General features: G+C 34.3%; 1 protein-coding gene across 1 annotated transcript; it reads left to right on the forward strand.

The window, feature by feature from the left end:
* Window positions 1-312: 312 nt before the first annotated feature.
* On the forward strand, window positions 313-22,039 carry LOC107483576 (uncharacterized). The gene is made up of 9 exons (XM_052260464.1): window positions 313-355; window positions 4,265-4,296; window positions 4,489-4,539; window positions 4,650-4,712; window positions 4,886-4,944; window positions 20,795-20,897; window positions 21,059-21,163; window positions 21,511-21,582; window positions 21,838-22,039. Exons 1-9 carry the CDS (start codon window positions 313-315, stop codon window positions 21,877-21,879), a joined length of 570 nt encoding a protein of 189 aa, XP_052116424.1. The 3' UTR covers window positions 21,880-22,039.
* Window positions 22,040-22,126: the final 87 nt, after the last annotated feature.

Here is a 22,126-nt window from a genome sequence, read left to right on the forward strand (position 1 = left end):
AGGAACTTCGCCCCTAGACGACAAGATTTTAAGTGAGGCGGTTACACCCCACAACCACATTTGTGTCAGAATAACTTCCAGAGATTCAGTAATAATAACAGCCAGGGAAGAGGCAAAGGAAAGCAAGCTCAGACCCCACCGAATGATTTAACTTGTAGGAGGTGTGGAAAGTACCACCCGAATACTCCGTGCAGGGCTGGTTTAGGTGTATACTATTACTGTGGTGAAGCTGAGCATTTGTCTTGGAATTGTCCAGAAAAGAAGAAGAATCAAGAAGCTGGAAAGGCACAACATCAGGGACGCGTGTTTACTATGACAGCGGATGGTGCTGGAACCGCAGATACTCCGATTAGAGGTAATCACGCACTGATAATCGAAATTTCCGACTGCCTTGCGTAGTAAATAGCACGTAGCATTCATTGTAGTACATTACCGAGTTGTGAGCCTTGTGATTTTCAATTAAGCGATCGACTAAAAACCTCCGAATGGTGAGACAGAACGATAGTTGGTCAGCCTAGAAAAGTGACTAAATTCTTGGAGAATAATAATAAGAGTGGCGCAGCAGTAGTGGGTTGAATTATTTTGAATATACAACTTAAGTTATACATAAAGAACCAGAAATGTTGAGAGTTGTGCGGGACAGTTACCTGAAACCCAGAGATGGTAAGTTATGAGGAAGAGACATGACATAGGTTGAACTCGTAATTGATAATCGGTTATGTGTCAAGAGAAACAGTAAGTTGTGATGGGTTTAGTGTCAGAGGCTGAACCATTTTTGATAGTATTACGTATGATGACACCATTAGAATCAGTAGAACCTAGGAGCTAGATGACGCGAATATTAGAAACGATAAACCTGTCGTTCTAATACCAACCTGCCTTATAACCTTTCTGCATCGAATCTATCTTGTATCTTCTGCTTTGCGTAAACTTTTAAGTTATAAGAATATCCTGGATTTGCAAACTAAGCATGTCAAATCTTTCTGTTTTTCTTTGACATGTTTAAGAAGGAAAGTTACGTTAGTATGAATCTTTTCTAATTTTATATCGATTTTTGAGGGCGAAAATTTTTGTAAGGTAGGTAGAATGTAGCGACCTTCAGTTTTAAAAATATAAATATAAATAAGTTATAATTTATTTTATAAAATTAGAATTTCTTATTTTTAGAAAATTATTTTTATTATCAGTAATTGAACTAATTTTATAATAATTTAAATTTAATCAAATCCTAGTCTATTATCTTCTTTCTACTACTATAAGTATGTATTTTATTTTTTTTAGAAGTCATAATACCTTGCCACCTCTGCTTTACGACTTAAGCGAATAATAAAAAAAAGCCAAGACGGTCATATATATATACATATATACATGAATATCGTAATAGAGGGAGGAGAGAACGTAACGAAGAGAAAAAACGTAAACTCTTCCGAACTTCCGGCTTCGATTTCTGAAAATTTATAACTCCAATCAAAAATCTAATCCGGTAAGAGTATTCGTAACCTCCTCTTCTACACGTTGCCACCATTTTTGATTAGTGGAAGTTGACAATGACGTAGCTCCTCTTTTCTTTGGATTTGGCCAATGAGAGTTTTAGGAGGCAAAGACGATTCTGGACGTTTTCTTCTTCGATAGCTCGGTCAGAAAGTTTCTCCAGAGTTTTGAATATTTTGATTCCGTACAAAGGTATGGTTTTGGTTTCTCGTAGTTAATGTTTAATGTCACGTGAAAACTCAGGCTAGAAGACCTTAAGATAGGAATGAACGGAGTGAATAATTGATGGATTGTGTATATGGTATAAAATGTGAGGTTTAGCTGTTGTCAATAATTTGTTGTTGAAGTTGGTCGGTTTGGAAAAAGATTTAATATTGGTATTTGTTTGATTATGAAATAATTTGTTACTGGAAATGATTTGAAGGATTGAGAGGTGTTTGGTTTGATAGTTGGGACCCTTGAAGGGTGGCAGAAATTTGAGTCTTAGAGGAGATATTGCCAAAATTTCTTTAAGAATTGGAGTTTGATTTGAGGTAATATTTTAAAAGAGAAAGAGATTATTATGTGGCTTGTATATTTGAGACTATTTGTTGACCCTCTGTCGCAAGATGTGACCGGGCACTTTAACTCCCCGGATTCCCCCATGGGCATGCATATATATTGAATATTATATTTGAGCTTGGAGTTCGTCTCCATGGAATACTATATTATTGAGCTTGGAGTTCGACTCCATGGAATACTATATTATTGAGCTTGAAGTTTGACTCCATGGAATATTATTGAGCTTGGGGATGCGCGCACAAAGGAACTGTCCAATGGTTAACTACCAGGACTTGTCGGGTTGGCTGTATAACCAACAGATGAGACTCATCAGCCATAGGACAGGCATACATCATATGCATTTGTTTGTTTGTTTGAGTATGCATTGTTTTGGTTTGCTTAACTGTTTAATTCTGCTTATCCGCTACTTGTTCTACTTGCTGTAAATGCTTCTCTACCTGTGCTTTTCTTGCTTGAACTATATGTGTATGTTTTCTGAGAAATCCTTCTTGGCGAAGGTGTGAGGAGAAAGGATTGTTCCACCAATGATTCGGAGGAGTAGAGGAGACAGAACGTGAATTATTAGGTTAAAGTTAGATTCCGAATTAGAATACCTTAGACAACTTACCTAATTTCTGGTTTAGTTGAATTCTTAAGCTGAAATCTGAGTGTTGAAGTTCTAGGAATGCCTCTGGCTTTCCCGAGACCTTTTATATTAACTATGCGGGCACCTTCACCATACTGAGAACCTCCGGTTCTCATCCCATACTATGTTGTTGTTTTTAAGATGCAGGTCGAGAGACACCTCGTTGAGCGTTTGGGTATCCTCCTTACGAGCGTAGAACTGTCTTTTAGACTGTCATATTTTGTTTTAGGCTATGTATATATGTTTATAGAATCTCCGCATGTATATTTTGTGTTTTGTCCCTCCTAGAGGTCGACTTGGAGATACATGGGTTTATTTTGTGGTTTGAGTTTTATTTTGGGTTGTATATATACATAATTATGTACTCTGGTCGGCCTTAGCTTCGCAGGTCGAGTCTGGAGCTTGCTATCTGAGTTTTGGAACTCTGATATGTATATATATGTGTTCAGTTATCTTTCGATTTTACCTGTCCGTTTTACGAATTATCCATGCGAGTGTGTCACGATTTTCTGTTTATTAATTTGTTTAGCTTGTTCATCAAGGCTCCTAGATATGAGATAAATTTATATAACAGTGGTATAGTGGGCGAATCATATCTGACATGACATTTTCTGGAAATTTTAAATTTTTTAATTGGAAATTTTTATCTTATGCGGCCCACAGACAGTTCATAATGGGTTGTCCTATCTGTCTGCTATTATATGGTATCTCTTGCCTCTTCGTTATCTTCTTCTTCTCTCTCATTGAAACCCCATTCACCTCCTCTGTATTTTCCAGATTAACTTTTGTTTGCCTCTTTTTTCTCTGTTTGTTCGGATCGGTGTATCCAGCTCTAGGATCTTTCTCGTGCTTTTTTTCTCCTTCGCTTTATCTCTGTTATTTCTTATTCTTCCTCATCTTCGTCCTCCCATGGTTTCTTCATCACGAGCGACGCCTCTTCTGTCGGTGGTGTCCACAACCTCATAGAGCGTTAGCCTCTCGTTCGACCGTTCAGGCTCCTTGGCGATTCTGTTTTTCCACTGAAGATGAAAGTTTGTTGGGGTCGATTTGGATCTCGATGGCGCCAGAGATTCAACGGCTGTCAACGGTAGTCGATCGGTGAGGTGGTTCTGGTCCTTTTTTTCAGGTCGCAGAAGAACTACAGGTCGCAGAAGAGGTCGTATCCCTTCTTTCGTTTTTTCCTTATTCTTCCTCCTCTCCGTTTGGAAAAGGGTTTTTATTTTAAATCACTATTTTAATTCTCTGTGTTTTATGACAAAATTCTATTTTATTTTTTCTATTTGAAAATCGTTGGAGTTTTTTATTTTGGTTAATTTTGAGTTTTATAATTTCCTGCATAATTTTTTAATAGTTTGTTACATTGTTATTAGGTTGAGACCAGAGTGCAGAGTGTAGAACTCTTGGAAAAGTTTTTTGTTGTGTTATTGAGGTATTTGTGACTAAATTTTCTTTTTAGCTCAATTGTGTCATCATTTTTGAATTACTGTGCAACTGATTGATTTGGACTATTTGCTACTGATTTGATATTGTACATGTCAATATTGCTGTTTGTTAATTTGCTACTGATTTGGGTTATTGCTTACCTAGCTTATTCAGCGGCTATTAACGGGAGTCGATCGGTGAGGTGGTTCTGGTCTTTTTTCAGGTTGCACGGGAACTACAGGTCGCACAAAAGGTCATTTTCCTTTTTTTCTGATATTTGTGACTTTCTGTGATTTTGATTTATTCTATAGTTTGTTTGTTTTTTAAGTTTGTGGAGGGGTTTTTGTTGTCTTATTTTTGCCCTTCATCTGATTCTGGTCTTTTTTCAGGTCGCACAGAAACTACAGGTCGTACAAGTGTTCGTTTCCCTTTTTTTCAATGTTTGTGACTTTCTGTGATTTTGGTTTGTTTTATGATTTTTAAGTTTGTGGAGGGGTTTGTTTTGTGATATTTTTGCCTTTCATCTGATTATCATTTCTTCTTGGTGTAGTTTGGTTTGATATTTGAGATTGGCTATGTTCAGTGTGATAGTGTTGAGTTTATTCAATTAAAAGTTTATTTGGAAGATGGTTGTTATTTTAAATCACTATTTTGATTCTCTGTGTTTTATGATAAATTCTATTTTATTTTTTGTGTTTGGAAATCGTTGGAATTTTTTATTTTGGTTAATTTTGAGTTTTGTAATTTCCTGTGTAATTTTTTAATAGTTTGTTTTTTTGTTATTAGATTGAGACCAGAGTGCAGAGTGCAGGACTCTTGGGGAAGTATTTTGTTGTGTTATTGAGGTATTTGTGACTAAATTTTCTTTTGAACTCAATTGTGCCATCATTTTTGAATTAGTGTGCAATTAAATGATTTGGACTATTTGCTACTAATTTGATATTGTACATGTCAATACTACTGTTTGTTACTTTGCTACTAATTTGGGTTATTGCTTACCTAGCTTACTGAGCAATTTCATGTTGAATTTCATGTTGAATAGGTCTTCAATATCTCTATTGGTAGCTAAATTTTAGGTGAACACTTATTAGCTGTTGGGTTCTACTATTTTGATTCTCTGTGTTTTAAGATAAATTCTATTTTATTTTTTCTGTTTGAAAATTGTTGGAGTTTTTTATTTTGGTTAATTTTCAGTTTTATAATTTCCTGCAAGGTTTTTTAATAGTTTGTTTCATTGTTGTTAGGTTGAGACCAGAGTGCAGAGTGCAAAACTCTTGAGAAAGTTTTTTGTTGTGTTATTGAGGTATTTTTGACTAGATTTTCTTTTTAGCTAAATTTGTGTGTGACAATTTATGTGTTGGTTGTAAATGTGATTGGTTTATTGGATGTTTGTTCCTTTTAGATTAATATTAAATCATTCCTAATTTAACTTTAGACTTTATCTTTTTTCCAAGATGGTTGTTTGATCTTCTATTTTTGGTATGTATCTTAATTTGAACGGGTTTATTGTGTCTGTTTTTTGGTGTTATTGTAAGCATCAAACTTATGTCTTTTTTGGTCTTTAGATTTTTTTAGAGTCGGGGGTTTTGTCTTGATTTTTTTATCTGGGTATCTGTTTCTTTTTGTGTGTGTGTTAGTTAGTGCCGTTACGGAAAAATTGTGTTGCATCCACTGTGTTAGTCGTGTTTTTTAGTGTTACTATTAGTATGAAGTTCATGCTTTTTTTATTTTCGATTTCTATTTGATTGTGATTTTTGTCTTGCTTTTCTTGTGATTGTTTTTTTTTCTCTTGACTATTTTCCGTGGTAAAAAAAAAATTGTCTATGTGTCATATTGGTTGAACTTTACTTTAAATCTGCTATTGTGTAATTGTGCTAATTTTGTATATGATCTTTATTTAAGTGAATATGTGAAGAAGTGGGTTTTCTTTTAGTGCTAATTCTATATATGTTCTTGATTTGAGTGTTAAACAAGTTCGAAGGTGCATGTTATTATTTACTTTCATAGTCACTGTAGTTAATTGTGTGTTGATTTTGATTTTTTTCCAATGGTTTAAACTGTTGCTTTGTATCGCTAATAGTGTGTGTTTTTTTTGTTCCATTCTTACGAGGTTGAGACCAAAGTGCAGAACTCTTCATGAAGTCAAAGAAGTATTACTTTGTTTTTCCAAACGAACGCCTCTTTGATGCAGATGATTTTAAAGAATCCCGGATTTTAGAGTTTTCAGGTGTTTTATTTATTGGCTGTTTGTTTTTATTAGCTTAATATTAAGTCCGTTTATTTTTAATTGTGGATGTTATCTTTTTTTCTTGGTGGTTGTTTGATCTTTCATTTGTTGTATGTATTCTAATTTGAGAGGGTTTATTATGTGTGGTTTTTGGTATTACTGTGAGTATCAGGTTTATGTCTTTTTCGATATTTTGATTTTATTTGAGAGTTGCGATTTTTGTCTTGATTTTTATTTGTTTGTGTTTTTTTTGTGTGTGTTAGTTATGGTTGTTGGGAAGGTATTGTGTTGCATCCACTTTTTTAGAGGTTTATAAGTTCTTGTTTTGAGTTGGATGATTTTTCAATGTTTATATTGGTTATATTGTTGATTATGAAGATGACTATTAATTATTACTCCTGTGGTTTGCTTTTTTTAGGATTGTAATTTTTTTAGTGGGTATTTAGTTCTTTCTACTTGGATAGTTTTGGGTAGTTGGAAGAACGGGTCTTGCAAGAAATTATTTGAATATTATTTTGAATTTATTACTGTGTAATTATGTTTACTTTACTTCTTCAGAATTTTATTGGATAGTTTTATTTTGAATTTATTATTTTATTTTTTATTATTGATTATTTTATGTCAGTTAAGTGTTTTATATCTTTTAATACTTTGATTGGTGGATTGGGAGGTTGACCAAGGATATGATAAGAAAAATTATTTAAAGGTCAATGGTGTTAGCCTGCCATTGTTCATCATGTATGGTGTTTTTATGCTAATGTATATATTTTGGTGTCTTTCTTTTTGGTTGTGACTGAGTTGTTTTGTGGACGAACAGATTCGCTGCATTGCCTACAACCTTGCTCACCTTCTCAGAGAATCTCTCTTTTCGCTGTTATACTCTCTCTTGTGTCTCTGTCATCTGTTTTGGTCCAAATTATTATTGTTGTAGTGCTGTCTCAAGTGGTTAAGGTGATGTATTTTTCATATATTCTTTGATAATTTTGGGTAGATTACTGATATTTTTGAGTAGAAAATTGATATTTATAGTTGTTGGTTACAGAAATTGTGTATTACTTACGTGGGTTAATGAGGAACTTCATTTTGAATGGGTCCTCAAAATCTCTATTGGTGGTAAGTATTGGGTGGACATCCATTAGCTGCTGGGTTCAGAAAAAAATATTTTCTAGCACCACCTTAAGTTAAATAATTTTTCTTCGTATCTATTTTTAGGAAAATTGTTCAAACTTTGATACAATGAAAGAATCTTGTGTTATTTTTTCTTACTATTCAAACACATTGTGTCTTGATTATTGTTGGAGTTTCCAGACTTTGTTTGTATTTTAATTTCAATTGATTTTATTATTCGTGTTTTTGGTGTTACTATTAGTATGATGTTAATGCCTTTTTTCTACTTTCGAATTCTTTGTGATTGTGATGTTTTTTTTCTTGCAGTTGTTTTTTTTCTTTTTCTGGTCCCCACTATTTCGCATGGTTGGAAAAATTGACTATGTTTCATTCTGGTTAAATTTTATTATAAATCTGCTACTGTGTAATTGTGCTAATTTTATATATGCTCTTGATTCAAGTAAATATGTGAAAAATTGAGTTTTCTTTTAGTTCCAATTTTATATGTGTTCTTGATTTGAGTGGTATACAATTTCGAATGTTCATGTTACTTTTTTTTCCACAACCAGTATGATTAATTGTATGTTGATATTATTTTTTTCTAATTATTTGAACTGTTGCTTTGTATTACTAATAATGTGTTTTTTCTTTTTTTTATAATTTCTTGTGGTTAATGGGTCTAATATTACTCTTTGGTCTAATACATGAATGAAAAGTTTATTCAGTTACCTCAATATCAGAAGATTTTTCTTTTTATTTATTTTAGGTAGCATTCAGAGGGATTTGATGAAGTTTCTACAGAGAAAAAGAAGAAACCAAAGAGATGACCAGCGAAGACCGACGCAGAATGGAGAAATCGCAATGACGCGATCGCGTGCTTGACGCGAACGCGTGGACTGGAATCTGCACAAATGACGCGAGCGCGTGGACGAAGCGGACGCGTCACATGCACGATCTGCAAAAAAATACAAATGACGCTGGTTACAATTTCTGGACTGTTTTTGACCCAATTTCCGGCCCAGAAAATACATATTAGAAGCTGCAGAATGGACAAATCAAGTGGTCCCCACCCTTCAACTGAAGATCTATTAATTAATTCGAATTTAAATTCAAATCTTATTGATTCGGGTGGGTTTCGTGGAAAATAGATTAAGTGAAAAATAATAGTTAAGGTGAGAGATTAGGGGTAAGTAAACTTGTGAGGAAGACACTTCTGTTAATGGCAAATAAACAATACAAGAACTAATAGTGAGGAAGAGAGGTGGAGAACAAGTGTTGAGACCTCCACTAATGTCGCAAGAGGATGAATGAGCTTTGTTTAAAGTGGACAGGAATGGTTTACAAGGAAGAGAAGCTCTCAGAAGAGGATGAAGGTGAAGGTGAAAGTAAAGGATGAAAAGGGTTTCAAGGTTTGTGAAGAAGAAGATGATCAAGGTGAAAGTGAAAAGTGAGAGTGAAGGATGAATGATGCTTTACAGAGGTGGCTTGAGGTCCTTTTTATAGTGTAAAACCATGATGAAGAGGGCACCCTTGGCCAATGGTTTTAGTCTGACATTTGGTTTACTGCTCTTTTCAAAATATCTTTAGGTATTTGGGATCACCTCAAGTCTTGTCAACTGAAAAGGGTAGGAAGTTGATTCCCACACGTTAAACTAAAGCTCCTGACATGTGACATTAGTGAAGGGATATCTAGTTTGGTTTTCTTTCAACTAGATGACACTTTTACACTCCAAATCCAACCAATCCACTTCCACCAATATAGTTCCCACTGAAGAGAAATTCAACTCCTCAAGGTGTTATTTTGGGTTCCATCCTTTTAGCCCAATACCTTTAGGAGGAACTTAACTCTTTTTTGACCATGTTTGTAGGTCATTGTAAAAATAATTATATACAAAAACGGTTTATATTTTTAGTACACAATTACTTATTTTTTAGGAAAAGATATTATTTTTAATTTTTGATTTTAAACCTATTAGGATAAGTAATAAATAGGAACTCTGTACATTTAGACTGTACCAGGTTGTTGCCAGAACCCTTATTTTTTCTTCTCTGAACCATGAGCAACTAATTCTTCATTGTTAAGGTTAGGAGCTTTGTCTATTTGTAATGGATTAATTCGTTTGATCTTTCTAATTTGTTCATGTTTTGATCTATATTTCAATAATTGTTTTTGCTCTTAATTTAATGAATATTGGGTGGAACGGAAGTATGACCCATGTTCTAATTGATTTCTTGTAAAACTTGGAAAAGCTCTTTACTTGAACAACAGCTTGGAAACATATTATCCTAAATTTTAATTATTTGGATTTAATGGGATACGTGACATATAATCCCCTTATTTTTGGGTAATTAGAATTTTTGTGGCATATAAACTGAAAATTGATTTTTACCCTCTAATTGGAAGTAACTGACCAAGGAATTGGCAGTTAATAAATTTTAGAGGAGACTAGGAAGGTCTAAGGAATTAGGGCCTAGTCACATATAGTTTGCCATGAAATTATATCTTGCATGATTAAATTAGTTAGTAATAAAAATTAATCCGGAAAAATAGATAACTCTGAAACCTTAACTATCTTCTCATTATATTATTCCCAACTTATTTATTTGTCTGTGTCTAATGCTCTTTGAATACCAAAACACTCTTTTCTGCTTGCGTGACTAATCCTATCAAACACTATTGTTGCTTGATCCATCAATCCTCGTGGGATCGACCCTTACTCACGTAAGGTATTACTTGGTACGACCCGGTGCACTTTCCGGTTAGTAAGTGTGGGTTACAAGAACCGCACCAAGTTTTTGACGCCGTTGCCGGGGATTAACTGTGATTAACAACTATTAGTTGTTTGATTGTTTAGATTAGGCGTTTTAATTTTAATTTTATTAAAAATTGTTTAATATTTTTCAAAAAAAAAATTTCCTTGTCTTTCGTTAGCACCCGTATCCCCCGTTTTAATTTTTTTTACTTCATTTAACGTTTGAATTTTGTTTTTAAAACCTGCGTCCATTTTTTTATTTTCCTTTTTATTTTCCTTTTCTTTTATTTTCATTCTGTTTCTTTCCGTTATTTTTTTTAATATTTTATTAGTTTTATTTCTATTTTTAACCTTTAAAAAAAATTTTTAATAAAAAAATAGGACCAATATTTTTCTTAATTTCTGAAATTAAGTTTGGTGTTGACTATTTATTATTTTTCTATTTATTTTATTCAATATTTTTATCTCTTTACACAGAGTTACCTCACTGGAAATTCTCTACACTCTGACGTAGAGATTCCCAATCTTTCTTGTTTTCTGTTTGTTTATGCACAGGAACAAAGACAAAGAACATCTCTTAGACTTTGATCCTGAACCAGAAAGGACTTTTAGGCGACGTTTACAACAGGAAAAATTGTACAAGGCGGCAGAATCCACTATGAATGCTAACAATGCTGATAATCCTAATGCGGCAAACCCGAATGGGAATGAGCAACAAAGGAGAGTGCTTGGCTCTTACTCTTCTCCTACCGCAGATCTTTATGGAAAAAGCATCGTAGTGCCTCCTATTGCTGCGAACAACTTCGAGTTGAAGCCTCAACTGGTCACCTTGGTACAACAAAACTCTAGTATCATGGTCTTCCCCACGAAGACCCAAATCAATTTATTTCAAGTTTTCTGCAGATTTGTGATATTGTAAAGACAAATGGAGTGAACCCAGATGTGTACAAATTAATGCTCTTCCCGTTTACTCTGAGGGATGGAGCAAAACTATGGCTAGATTCTCAACTAAAGGACAGTTTGGATACTTGGAACAAAGTAGTTACTGAGTTTTTCACAAAATTTTTCCCACCAAAGAAGCTGACTAAGCTTAGGATGGAGGTTCAGACCTTCAGACAAAAGGATGGTGAGACTCTGTATGAAGCTTGGGAGAGATACAAACTACTGACTAGGCAATGCCCTCCAGACATGTTCTCCAAATGGACACAAATAGACATATTTTATGAAGGCTTGGGTGAAATGTCCAAAATGTGCTTAGACAATTCTGTAGGAGGTTCATTGCACAAGAAGAAGACACCGGAGGAGACTATTGAGCTGATTGAATTGGTTGCAAGCAACCAATATTTATACTCCTCTAACAGGAATCCTGTGAATTCTGAAACCCCTCAGAAGAGAGGCGTGTTGGAAGTAGATGCTATTAATGCTCTTCTTGCTCAGAACAAGCTGATGTCTCAGCAAATAAATCTACTTACTCAACAGATAGGTGGCATGCAAGTCTCAGCTATCAACACCCAAAATCCACCACAGGAAGTCTCCTATGACATGGCAGGTAATTTTGTGCAAAATGATAATTATGATTATGCTCAACCTTCTTTTGAACAGGTCAGTTACATGGGGAGTGGTCCTAGAAATCCCAACAATGACCCATATTCTAAGACATACAACTAGAGATGGAGAAATCACCCAAATTTTGGATGGAGGGATCAACCTCAGAGACCTCAGAACTTCAACAATAATTCTCAGGGTGGTTTCCAACAGAACAATGATTTGGAAGTAATATTGACAGGTTTTAGATAGGAAACCAGAGCATCCATCAAGAACTTGGAGATTCAAATGGGTCAAATAGCCACCAGAGTTAATGAAATTGATCAGAGGACCACTAATAGCCTTTCTAGTAACACAATTCCAAATCCAAGAGAGGAAGTAAGGCTATCACTGTGATAAGTGGACAAGTGGCAAGTGCAGAAAACCAGAGCCTCCATTAAAAATTTAGAAGTGCTAGTGGGTCAACTGAGCAACCAAATACTTGAGAGGTCTGCAAGTACATTTCAAGGTGATACAGTGGTGAACCTAGGAGAAGATTGCAAGGTTATTCAATTAAGAAGTGGTAAAGTAGCTGGTTCTGAGACCAAGGTCAATGAAGAGCTAGTTGAAAATGATGCTCCAGAGGAGAAAAAGGAAGAAGTAGAGCATGCCCCTCCAAAGCGTGCAGACAACCCATTCCCAGACTCTCTTGACACTTATCCTACACTGCCAAAGGCTCCTGAGTACAAGTCTAAGATGCCATATCCTCAGAGACTTCAAAAGGAGACCAAGGATAAGCAGTTCTCAAAGTTCTTAGAAATCTTCAGAAAGTTACAAATCAATATTCCTTTTGCTGAGGTTTTGGAGCAAATGCCTATCTATGCCAAATTCATGAAGGAGCTGTTGTTAAAGAAAAAGCGTTTAAAGGGAGATGAGACAGTAGTCCTGACTAAGGAATGTAGTGCTGTAATTCAGAATAACTTGCCAAAGAAGATGCCAGATCCAGGGAGCTTTCAAATTCCATGCACCATTGGGAGCACAACCTTTGAGAAAGCCCTATGTGATCTGGGGGCAAGCATAAATCTAATGCCCTTATCTGTGATGAAAAAGCTGCAAATCCAAGAGGCACAACCCACAAAGATAGCATTGCAGATGGCAGATAAATCTATGAAGCCTGCATACGGATTAGTGGAGAATATCTTGGTCAAAGTAGGTAAGTTCTTCCTCCCAGCAGACTTTGTGATTCTGGATACAGGGGAGGATGAGAATGCCTCTATAATTCTAGGAAGACCATTCCTAGCCACTGGAAGAGCTCTGATTGATGTAGAAGTGGGTGAATTAGTACTTAGAGTGCATAATGAGCAACTGGTCTTTCATGTCCTCAAAGATATACATCCAACAGGTGAAGAAGAGAGGTGCATACAAGCTGAGCTTATTGATCCAAACCTTCAAAAACCGCCTGATGATACACAGCAGAATCTGCAACTCAAACCTCCCTTGGTAACAGTCAATAAAATTCCTCCTGACATCAAACCTAAGTTTAGTGTTAGAAATGCATCATCTACCAAGGAAGAGGTTCCCAAAAAGAAGAAAGTACCCAGAGGATGGAGAAACAAAAAGATCCCCACTGAAGGTTTCTCACCAAGAATGAAGGTAGTGTTGACCAGCAATCTAGCATGGGTTTATACAGTAATCAGAATCCTCTCTCTAGAACATATTGAGCTACGTTATGGAGACACAGGAAAGAAGTTCAAAGTAAGGGGTGAAGAGCTGAGCCCCTATGATCCTCCTCTTTAGAGGAGCTGACCGTCAAGCTAGTGACGATAAAGAAGCGCTTGTCGAGAGGCAACCCGATAATTTTGTATCCTTAGCTATTTTTATTTTTCGTAGTAGTAATTTTCTTATTTGATTTTTATTGAATTTTTACTAATTTTTTTGATCATGCAGCTATGTTCTCCCAGGAACCGAACACCTCAAGCTATAAAAAAAAATGCCACGCGACGCGACTACATCAGCGCGTCCGCGTCGCAAGGAGAGGGGAGAAAATAAAAACGAACAGAGAGTCACGCTGGAGCGTGGCTGGAGGCGTGCCAGTGGCACAAATTGCCCCACACGACTGCATCGCCGACGCATCCGCATCATGTGAGAATATTAGCCTCCCACGCGACCGCGTGCACTGATTTTCGACGTAAAAAGGGTGCACAACCAAATATTGTGCTGGAGTGGTGATGGCTTGGTGCTAGACGCATAATCCCTATCACGCGAACGCATCGCTGACGCGTCCGCGTCATTCCCTTCTGAAGCCACTCACGCGATCGCATGCCCCACCCGATCGCGTCACCCTAATTTGGCAAATATTTAAATTCGAACAGAGAGTTGTGCAGGCGCGAGGCTGCACTCGCGCCCGAAGCATAACTTGGGTCAAGCGACCGCGTGACCGACGCGACCGCGTCAACTAACTAAAACGCAATCACGCGAACGCGTGCCCCACGGTTCGCGTCGCTTGCGCCACACTAGTTCGCCGCCCAGTTTTCTTTCTCTCTTTCTCTCTCCCAATCCTAATTCTCTCTTATTCTTTTATCCTTTTATTTTTCTTTCCTCATAAGATTTATCTCTCTCTATTTTCAGTTCTTATTTGCTTTAGGACAAGCAAACCTTTAAGTTTGGTGTTGACGCTTCGCCTAAAGCTTTTCTGTTTATTCCTATGGCACCAAAAGGGAGGCGAATCATCTTCACGGAGGAGCACAACCTGAAGAATAAAGCGACCGCTAGGATAACTAAGGTGGTTGAGTTCCTTTCATTTTTATTCTTCCCCTTTCTTTTTCTATGTTATGTTCTGGTTTTCTGCTATTTTGTTTTGTTTATTGCATGATCTTTTATTAGTTAGAATTCTAGGACTAGTTTTCTTTTAATTGCTTTTATGCTAAAAGGTTGTTTCATGTACCACTCACTGAACTTGAATCCAAAAAGAAAAGAAAAAGAAGTGATGTATTGCATGAGAAATTGAGTTTATTTCTAAGAATAGTCTTATTTACTTAAATGTGGTGGTATATTCTGTGATTTTTGAATGCATGATATGAACAATGCATATTTGAATTTGAATCAAGGGATGTTAATGTATAAGGAATAGGAATTTAGAGAATTATTATGACTTCTCTGAAATAAACAAAAATTTAATCCTTGAAGCAAAAGAAACAGCAAAAAAAAAATCATTATATAAATAAATAAATAATAATAAAAGCAAGGTCCAAGGCTCTGAGCATCAATGACTAAGGAGGTTAGACATGATTAAAAGCTCAAAGAGTTGTTTCCCTAGTCACATGCTTGTGGTGTGATTGTGTCAAGTAATCCTTGTGACAGAACACTTAGAGTCGAGATCAATTGCATTTAACAGAGTATGCCAAAGGCTTTGAGCACCACTGTCTGGGAGTAATTAAAAGAAAAATCAGAACTCAAAAAGAGTTCCCCAGTTAAGTGCTTGTTTTGTTTCTATGTCAAGTAACTCTTGAGACAAAACATTTAAAGTCACGGCTAGGTTCAAGGTGCAAAGCACCAAAAGAAAAATAAAGTAAAGAAAATTTTGCTGTGTTCAAGGATTAAACTGAAATATAAAGATCAGAGAATTCATAATATTATCTGGATTCTAATTCCGGATGACATTAACATTCTTCTAATTCAAAGGAAAGTGAGATGCCAAATCTATTCAGGATTGCAGTTGTAAACCCCACTATAAAAAGAGACACGAGCTTAATCGAACTCTCATTCTCATGCAAATTCACATCATAAGCTTATATTAGTTTTGGTGGCTTGAGAACAAGCAACAGATTAAGTTTGGTGTTGTGATGCGTGAGCATCTTATCTATCTTTTCCTAGTGAATTTGCATCTAAATTGTTGAGTTTAATTTAGAATTAATTATATTTTAGCCACTATGGATGCTATTTTGAGTTTTGTGCAATTTTATTTATTTTAGGTAGCATTCGGAGGGATTTGATGAAGTTTCTGCAGAGAAAAAGAAGAAACCAAAGAGATGACCAGCGAAGACCGACGCGGACGCATGGCTCACGCGACCGCGCGGAATGGAGAAATTGCAATGACGCGATCGCGTGCTTGACGCGAATGCGTGGACTAGAATCTGCACAAATGACGCGAGCGCGTGGACGACGCAGACGCGTCACATGCACGATCTGCAAAAAAATACAAATGACGCTGGTTACAATTTCTGGACTATTTTTGACCCAATTTCCGGCCCAGAAAATACATATTAGAAGCTGCAGAATGGACAAATCAAGTGGTCCCCACCCATCAACTGAAGATCTGTTAATTAATTCGAATTTAAATTCAAATCTTATTTTTTAGGAAAAGATATTAGTTTCAATTTTTGATTTTAAACCTATTAGGATTAGTAATAAATAGGAACTCTGTACATTTAGACTGTACCAGGTTGTTACCAGAACCCTTATTTTTTCTTCTCTGAACCATGAGCAACTAATTCTTCATTGTTAAGGTTAGGAGCTCTGTCTATTTGTAATGGATTAATTCGTTTGATCTTTCTAATTTTTTCATGTTTTGATCTATATTTCAATAATTATTTTCGCTCTTAATTTAATGAATATTGGGTGGAACGAAAGTATGACCCATGTTCTAATTGAGTTCTTGTAAAACTTGGAAAAGCTCTTTACTTGAACAACAGCTTGGAAACATATTATCCTAAATTTTAATTATTTGGATTTAATTGGATACGTGACATATAATCCCCTTATTTTTAGGTAATTAGAATTTTTGTGGCATATAAACTGAAAATTGATTTTTACCCTCTAATTGGAAGTAACTGACCAAGGAATTGGCAGTTAATGAATTTTAGAGGAGATTAGGAAGGTCTAAGGAATTAGGGCCTAGTCACATATAGTTTGCCATGAAATTATATCTTGCATGATTAAATTAGTTAGTAATAAAAATTAATCCGAAAAAATAGATAACTCTGAAACCTTAACTATCTTCTCATTATATTATTCCCAACTTATTTATTTGTCTGTGTCTAATGCTCTTTGAATACCAAAACACTCTTTTCTGCTTGTCTGACTAATCCTATCAAACACTATTGTTGCTTGATCCATCAATCCTCGTGGGATCGACCCTTACTCACGTAAGGTATTACTTGGTACGACCCGGTGCACTTGCTGGTTAGTAAGTGTGGGTTACAAGAACCGCACCAGTTGCCCCTCTCCTATTTTGATTCCCTTGCAATCCTATCTTAATTTGTCTTCAAATTTTGATTTCCCCCTTTTTTATCATTTGTTCGGTTCTTTTGAATATATGAAGTGGTGCTGAAGATGATACCATAGAACAGTGATTTTCTATTTTTTGTTGATTTTAATTGGCTATTTTCTGTTTTGGTTCTTTTTCTTTTTCATGGTTGTGCTTTCCTATTTTGTGTTGCTTTGTTGACTCTTATTTTCTTTTCAGTTATTGCTTAAATGAGAACTTATATGTGTGTCTTTAAGGTTTTCTTAAGTTTTGTTTTTATTAGAAAATTCAATCACACGTAAAAAAAATTTATTGAAACTTGTGTGTGGGTTGGTTATGCAAAGAAACATAAAATATTTTTTGATTCAAAGTTGCCCACCATGTGTTTGATATAAGCTCCCAATGATACCACTTCGTTGTTTTCTTGTCTACAATTATTACTTTAGGAAGATATATTGACTTAGAAATAATTTTATCGTTATTTTCTGCTTTGATTGTCAACAATGTAGCTTTTCTTTAACGATTTTACGCTCATTTAATTCAATCTTATAACTTGGTTGTTGTTTAATGCATGCTATGTATTTAAGGTGGTTGGAAAATTTCATTTCATTAAGGATATAGCACATTGCTATTTGGATAGTTATAAAGGTTACAAAGTTTTTTTTCTTGTCTACAATTATCAATGAGTGCAACACTATTTAGGATTGTTTTGCTTTGCTAGATATATGATTGTGCTGTTGATTGTTATAATTTTAACTCTTTGACTTATGAAGCATATTAATGAGACCCACATAACATAGCAAGAAATTTTTTGCCATTAAAAAAATTAGATTATCTTTTTGTTTTTCATTAGCTTAGTTATTTCATTGTGTGAAAAAACTATAAATGCTCATGTGTAATAAGAAGTTTCAATCATGGACATTAGGTTAATTAAATTAGCCAAAAAGAGTGGGTAATGTACTCCTCTAAGTTGTGTCTCACTCTTATTTCTCTTTCTTTCCCAGTCAAAAATATCTGCCTTCAATGATGACTTCTTATCTCACTGCTTCATCTATCACATAGTGGAATTTGAGGTCATTTCAGTGCTTCTATTTTTCCTGCTTCTGCTCACTTTTTTTGTTTTTTTTGAATTTTTTAATTCACTTTCTTTTTTAGTTTAAAATTATTTTTATACGGTATTTGAAATTTGGGGTCAAAATTGTAGTCTCTATTTGTGGTTTGATTTTTTTTTTGCTTTTGTGACATTGAGAAATGAGAAACTGACATAAATAACAGAACATTTTTTTGTTTTGGAAATTTTTTGTAGTCACTGATGAGGTCATATTTTTGATGTTTTGAGATATGTATGTATAACTAACAGTATGCAGATGATTTTGATATGAATGGTAGTTTTTCATGTTAGAGTGTCATAGAATGTGGTGATGTGTGATTTGATTAATGTGTAAGTGATTCGTTGACCTACTCTGTTTGATTGGTCTATTCTTTATTGAAAATACTATTAATCATTGAGAAGTTTCAATTTTGAGATACTTATATGTGTTTGAGGATTGCAATATAAGAAAGAGAACAGAGATTGTTCAGATATACCTAGAAACTCTATTGTTTATTGTATAAAAGGCTTATTTGTTGCTTTACTTGAATTTTTCAATGTGTCTTTTGCACTTGTGCTGAGAAGTACCTTACATGCTTGCCAATAATTGGGCTTCTGTAGAGACTACAAATCTCATTGAACTTCACTATAAGCCTTTGAAGTGTCTCTATTTTGTTCGTGATTTTATAATTTCAGGTAATCAGATCAACAAGCTATGACTGCAAGCAATAAATGCAAGTATACAACTAAAGAGTCTTATTAGTAGAGTGAGGTCAAAGATTGCTGTTCTGATTTTTTTTTTTCCGTTTGTTTACTATTGGAATTCCAACTCTTCTGTTTTCAACCATTACTATTTTTAAATTGTGATAAGTTATTGTATAGTGTTTTCTTATGTTAGTCTAACTTATATGTACTTTCAATTAATTTTTTTAGGAAAATTTAGAAGAAAAAGAAGGAAGAACTAAGTTTTCAATGGATTATATGCAAGGTGCTACTGTTTTCTCTAATAATCATGAGTTAATATTGAGTTAGTTGTTTAAAGCATTAAGTTTATGCTATGAGTTAGCATTTTCGTATATTATATCAGGTCAATTTTTATGTTTTCTTTTCTGTGGTAAACTTTTTCTTTATCATTTGTTTTCAAAATAATATTGATTGATTGATTGATGGCAACTTAATTACCTTTAATCTCATTGCTTAAATGAAAAAATTCTAAAATTTATTTATGTTAAAATTAGTTTAAATTTTAAAAATTATCTAGTTACTTGAACTGCATAAAATATGTATGCATCATTTTTGGTTTAATTGATTTGTGTGCATTTTCTGAATGCAAAAAAGTGTAGAATTTTTTTGTGGTTAAATTAGTTTAAAAAATGATTTAGCTGCTTGAATTAGTTACTTCAGTTGCTGAATAATTAATCATTTTAAAAAGGATTTAAACATTTGAATTAGTTAGTTGAATTGGATAATACTCTTTTATTGAAATGACAAGTTTTCTAATTAGCAATTTGTTACAAAAGAAAATATTATATTTAATGGATGTAAATAATATTTAAAATAGGTTAGTATTAGAATAATAATATCATGAAAAATATTGCTTATTTGGTTTAGTCTTTTGTATTGTTAGTATTAAAATCGTAATAATAATAATATTTCAGTGAAAAATAATAATTATAGTATTAAAATGCTAGAAACCTAAAATTACTATCGATATAGGTTTTAGAAACATAAAATTAGTATCGATATAGGTTTTTTATGAGAAATTAAAAAATTAAGCTTTTCATAACAATTTTAAACTCAGTTTCAAATAATGCAATATATCATTATGTAATCCAAAAATAAAGTATATACTATTTAATATGGATAACATGTGATGTTGTTATTATTGTGATATTTATTATTATTAATTTAAGGTAACATACTAATAATTATATAGTCTTGGAATACATAAAGAAAATGGTGATATTTATAATTAACATTCAATGTAGGATAGCAAGTATAATTTTTTTTACTTATTACTGTTTTTATTATTTGAAAAGAGTTTAAATTTTTAACAGCTGACAATTAATTTTACTATACCTCTTCAAATACTTAACAAAAAGAAAATGTATACAGTTTTGTGTTTATTATTTAAAAATAAATCTTTTTCTTTCTCTTATAATTTTTAATATATACACTTCTCTTGATGACTTGACATATGTATTTTGGTCTAATAAAAAGTTAAGTATGCCTCATGATAATTATCTGCAAACATTTAAATCGTAGGTTAAAGAATTTGATAGGCCAAGTTCAAGACAAAATTCAAAAGTCACCATTAAATGATTTCTACTCTTTATATTAGACTCCATTCTCTCCCTCAAGAATCACTCAGACTCGGTGTTTCTCAATTTTAATCTGTAGCTTGTGATCTCCAATGTTTTGCAATTTGTGCCATCTTCCCTGATTTTTTTTCACAGTTCTAGTGATTTGACTACAAGATTCTCACTAATTGATGGAAGTTTTATAGTGGAGGTTTTAAAAACCTCCCCAACATTATCTATTTGTGACAATTTACAAAACTCCCAAAAATAAAAATGTCAGTATTTTAAAGGCCCAAATAAACTCTCAAAGCCCAAATTTTTTTGATGCAAACAAGGGCTAGCTTCTAGTAGCTTCGAGTGAGATGGAGAGGGAGCAAGACCTAATCATAACCGTCGTCGTCGCCATCGCCCTACCGTTGCTACCGCCACAGCCACCGCCATTGCTACAGTCATTCATCTGCCAGCGGCGAAGAAAGCGATGAAAAGCAAAGCTTCTCCTCCAAAAACAAATTCTCTTCCCGCAATGCTTCTTCCAAGTACGATTTCGTTAAGGTCCGTTTCGAAACCTCAATTTCAATATAGATATCGAAAATTTTCTTCATTGCATGAATGTATATAATCAATCATTTTGGAATCTATTTTCTGTTCAGTTTCAATTGGTTTATTTGCTTCTATAGTGTGAATATCGATTCCCTTGTGTTTTGTGCTTATAGGTGAAGGTGCGGTTGGGTGATAATGCGGATCACTACTATGTTCTGTCTAGATTTTCGCTCAGTAGGTGCGGTTGGATGATAATGCTGCAATGTGGATTCGATTTGGTTAGTATCATTTGTGATTTGCTTGTTGGTTGCAGATTCCCAATCATGTAGCTATTAAAATTGCTCTTGAACTGAAGAAGCTGCTCATTGACAATAGCCTTCTAGATGTGTATGAATTATTCGCTAACTATTTCAGTGGGTCAATTCTAGAGTGGATAGGCCAAAAGAAAAACCTGTAGTTTCTTGATTTCTCTCAAAACTTGTTCTACGAAGCCATTCCTTTAAATTTAAGTGATGTCATTAGAATGACTAGATATTGGGAAAAATTCATTTCTCTGTCTTTCTAATACGATGTATTCTAATGATACTGATCTTTGTTGCTGGTGGTAACTTTCTGCTTTTGGTAGGAAAATGGCCAGTGCTGGTTTATCTGGAACTCTTTTGTCAGGAATTGGAAATTTGAGCCATCTCCGAACATTGTGAGTGTCTCTCTTATTCTCCACATAAATTGCCTATACTTTTCAAACTTAATGGTGGATTGTGGTGTATTGTTGACTCAGCAGTATCTGAAAGATGCCTTGTTTATTATGCTTTTTATTCATAAATAGTCATAATAACCTTCCACTAATTTTTGATAGATGCCAAACAACGGTAGGAGAAAAATAAGTAGTCATAAAATACAATGAACTCATTTTATCATGTGACTAAGTGAGTTTTTTCATTGCTGAACTTAGGTTACTACAGAACAATCAGTTATCTGGTCCTATCGCGGCTGAGATAGGCAAGTTGTCAGAGCTTCAAACTCTAGAACTTTCCAGTAACCAGTTTGTTGGAGGAATTCCTAGTTCTTTGGGCTTATTGTCTCAACTAAGTTACTTGTGAGTGTGTCTTAACAAATAGATAGATGATGATGTTATTTTAACCCTGTTTTTTTTGTTCCCCTTAAATTTTAATTTTATTCATTAGTGTTTCTCTAACTCCATGGTTCCTAATTCAATCATGCCAAGCTTTTCAGGTGGCTCA

The sequence above is a fragment of the Arachis duranensis genome, chromosome 4, assembly GCF_000817695.3.
Source record: "Arachis duranensis cultivar V14167 chromosome 4, aradu.V14167.gnm2.J7QH, whole genome shotgun sequence".
Lineage (NCBI taxonomy): Eukaryota > Viridiplantae > Streptophyta > Magnoliopsida > Fabales > Fabaceae > Arachis > Arachis duranensis.

Coding starts and splice junctions, on each gene's coding strand:
- LOC107483576 (XM_052260464.1), top strand. CDS start 313: ATGACAGCGGATGGTGCTGGAACCGCAGATACTCCGATTAGAG. Junction 4,540..4,649: donor TCGTTTCCCTTTTTTTCAAT/GTTTGTGACTTT, acceptor TTCTTGGTGTAG/TTTGGTTTGATATTTGAGAT. Junction 4,713..4,885: donor TTGAGTTTATTCAATTAAAA/GTTTATTTGGAA, acceptor TTTTGTTATTAG/ATTGAGACCAGAGTGCAGAG.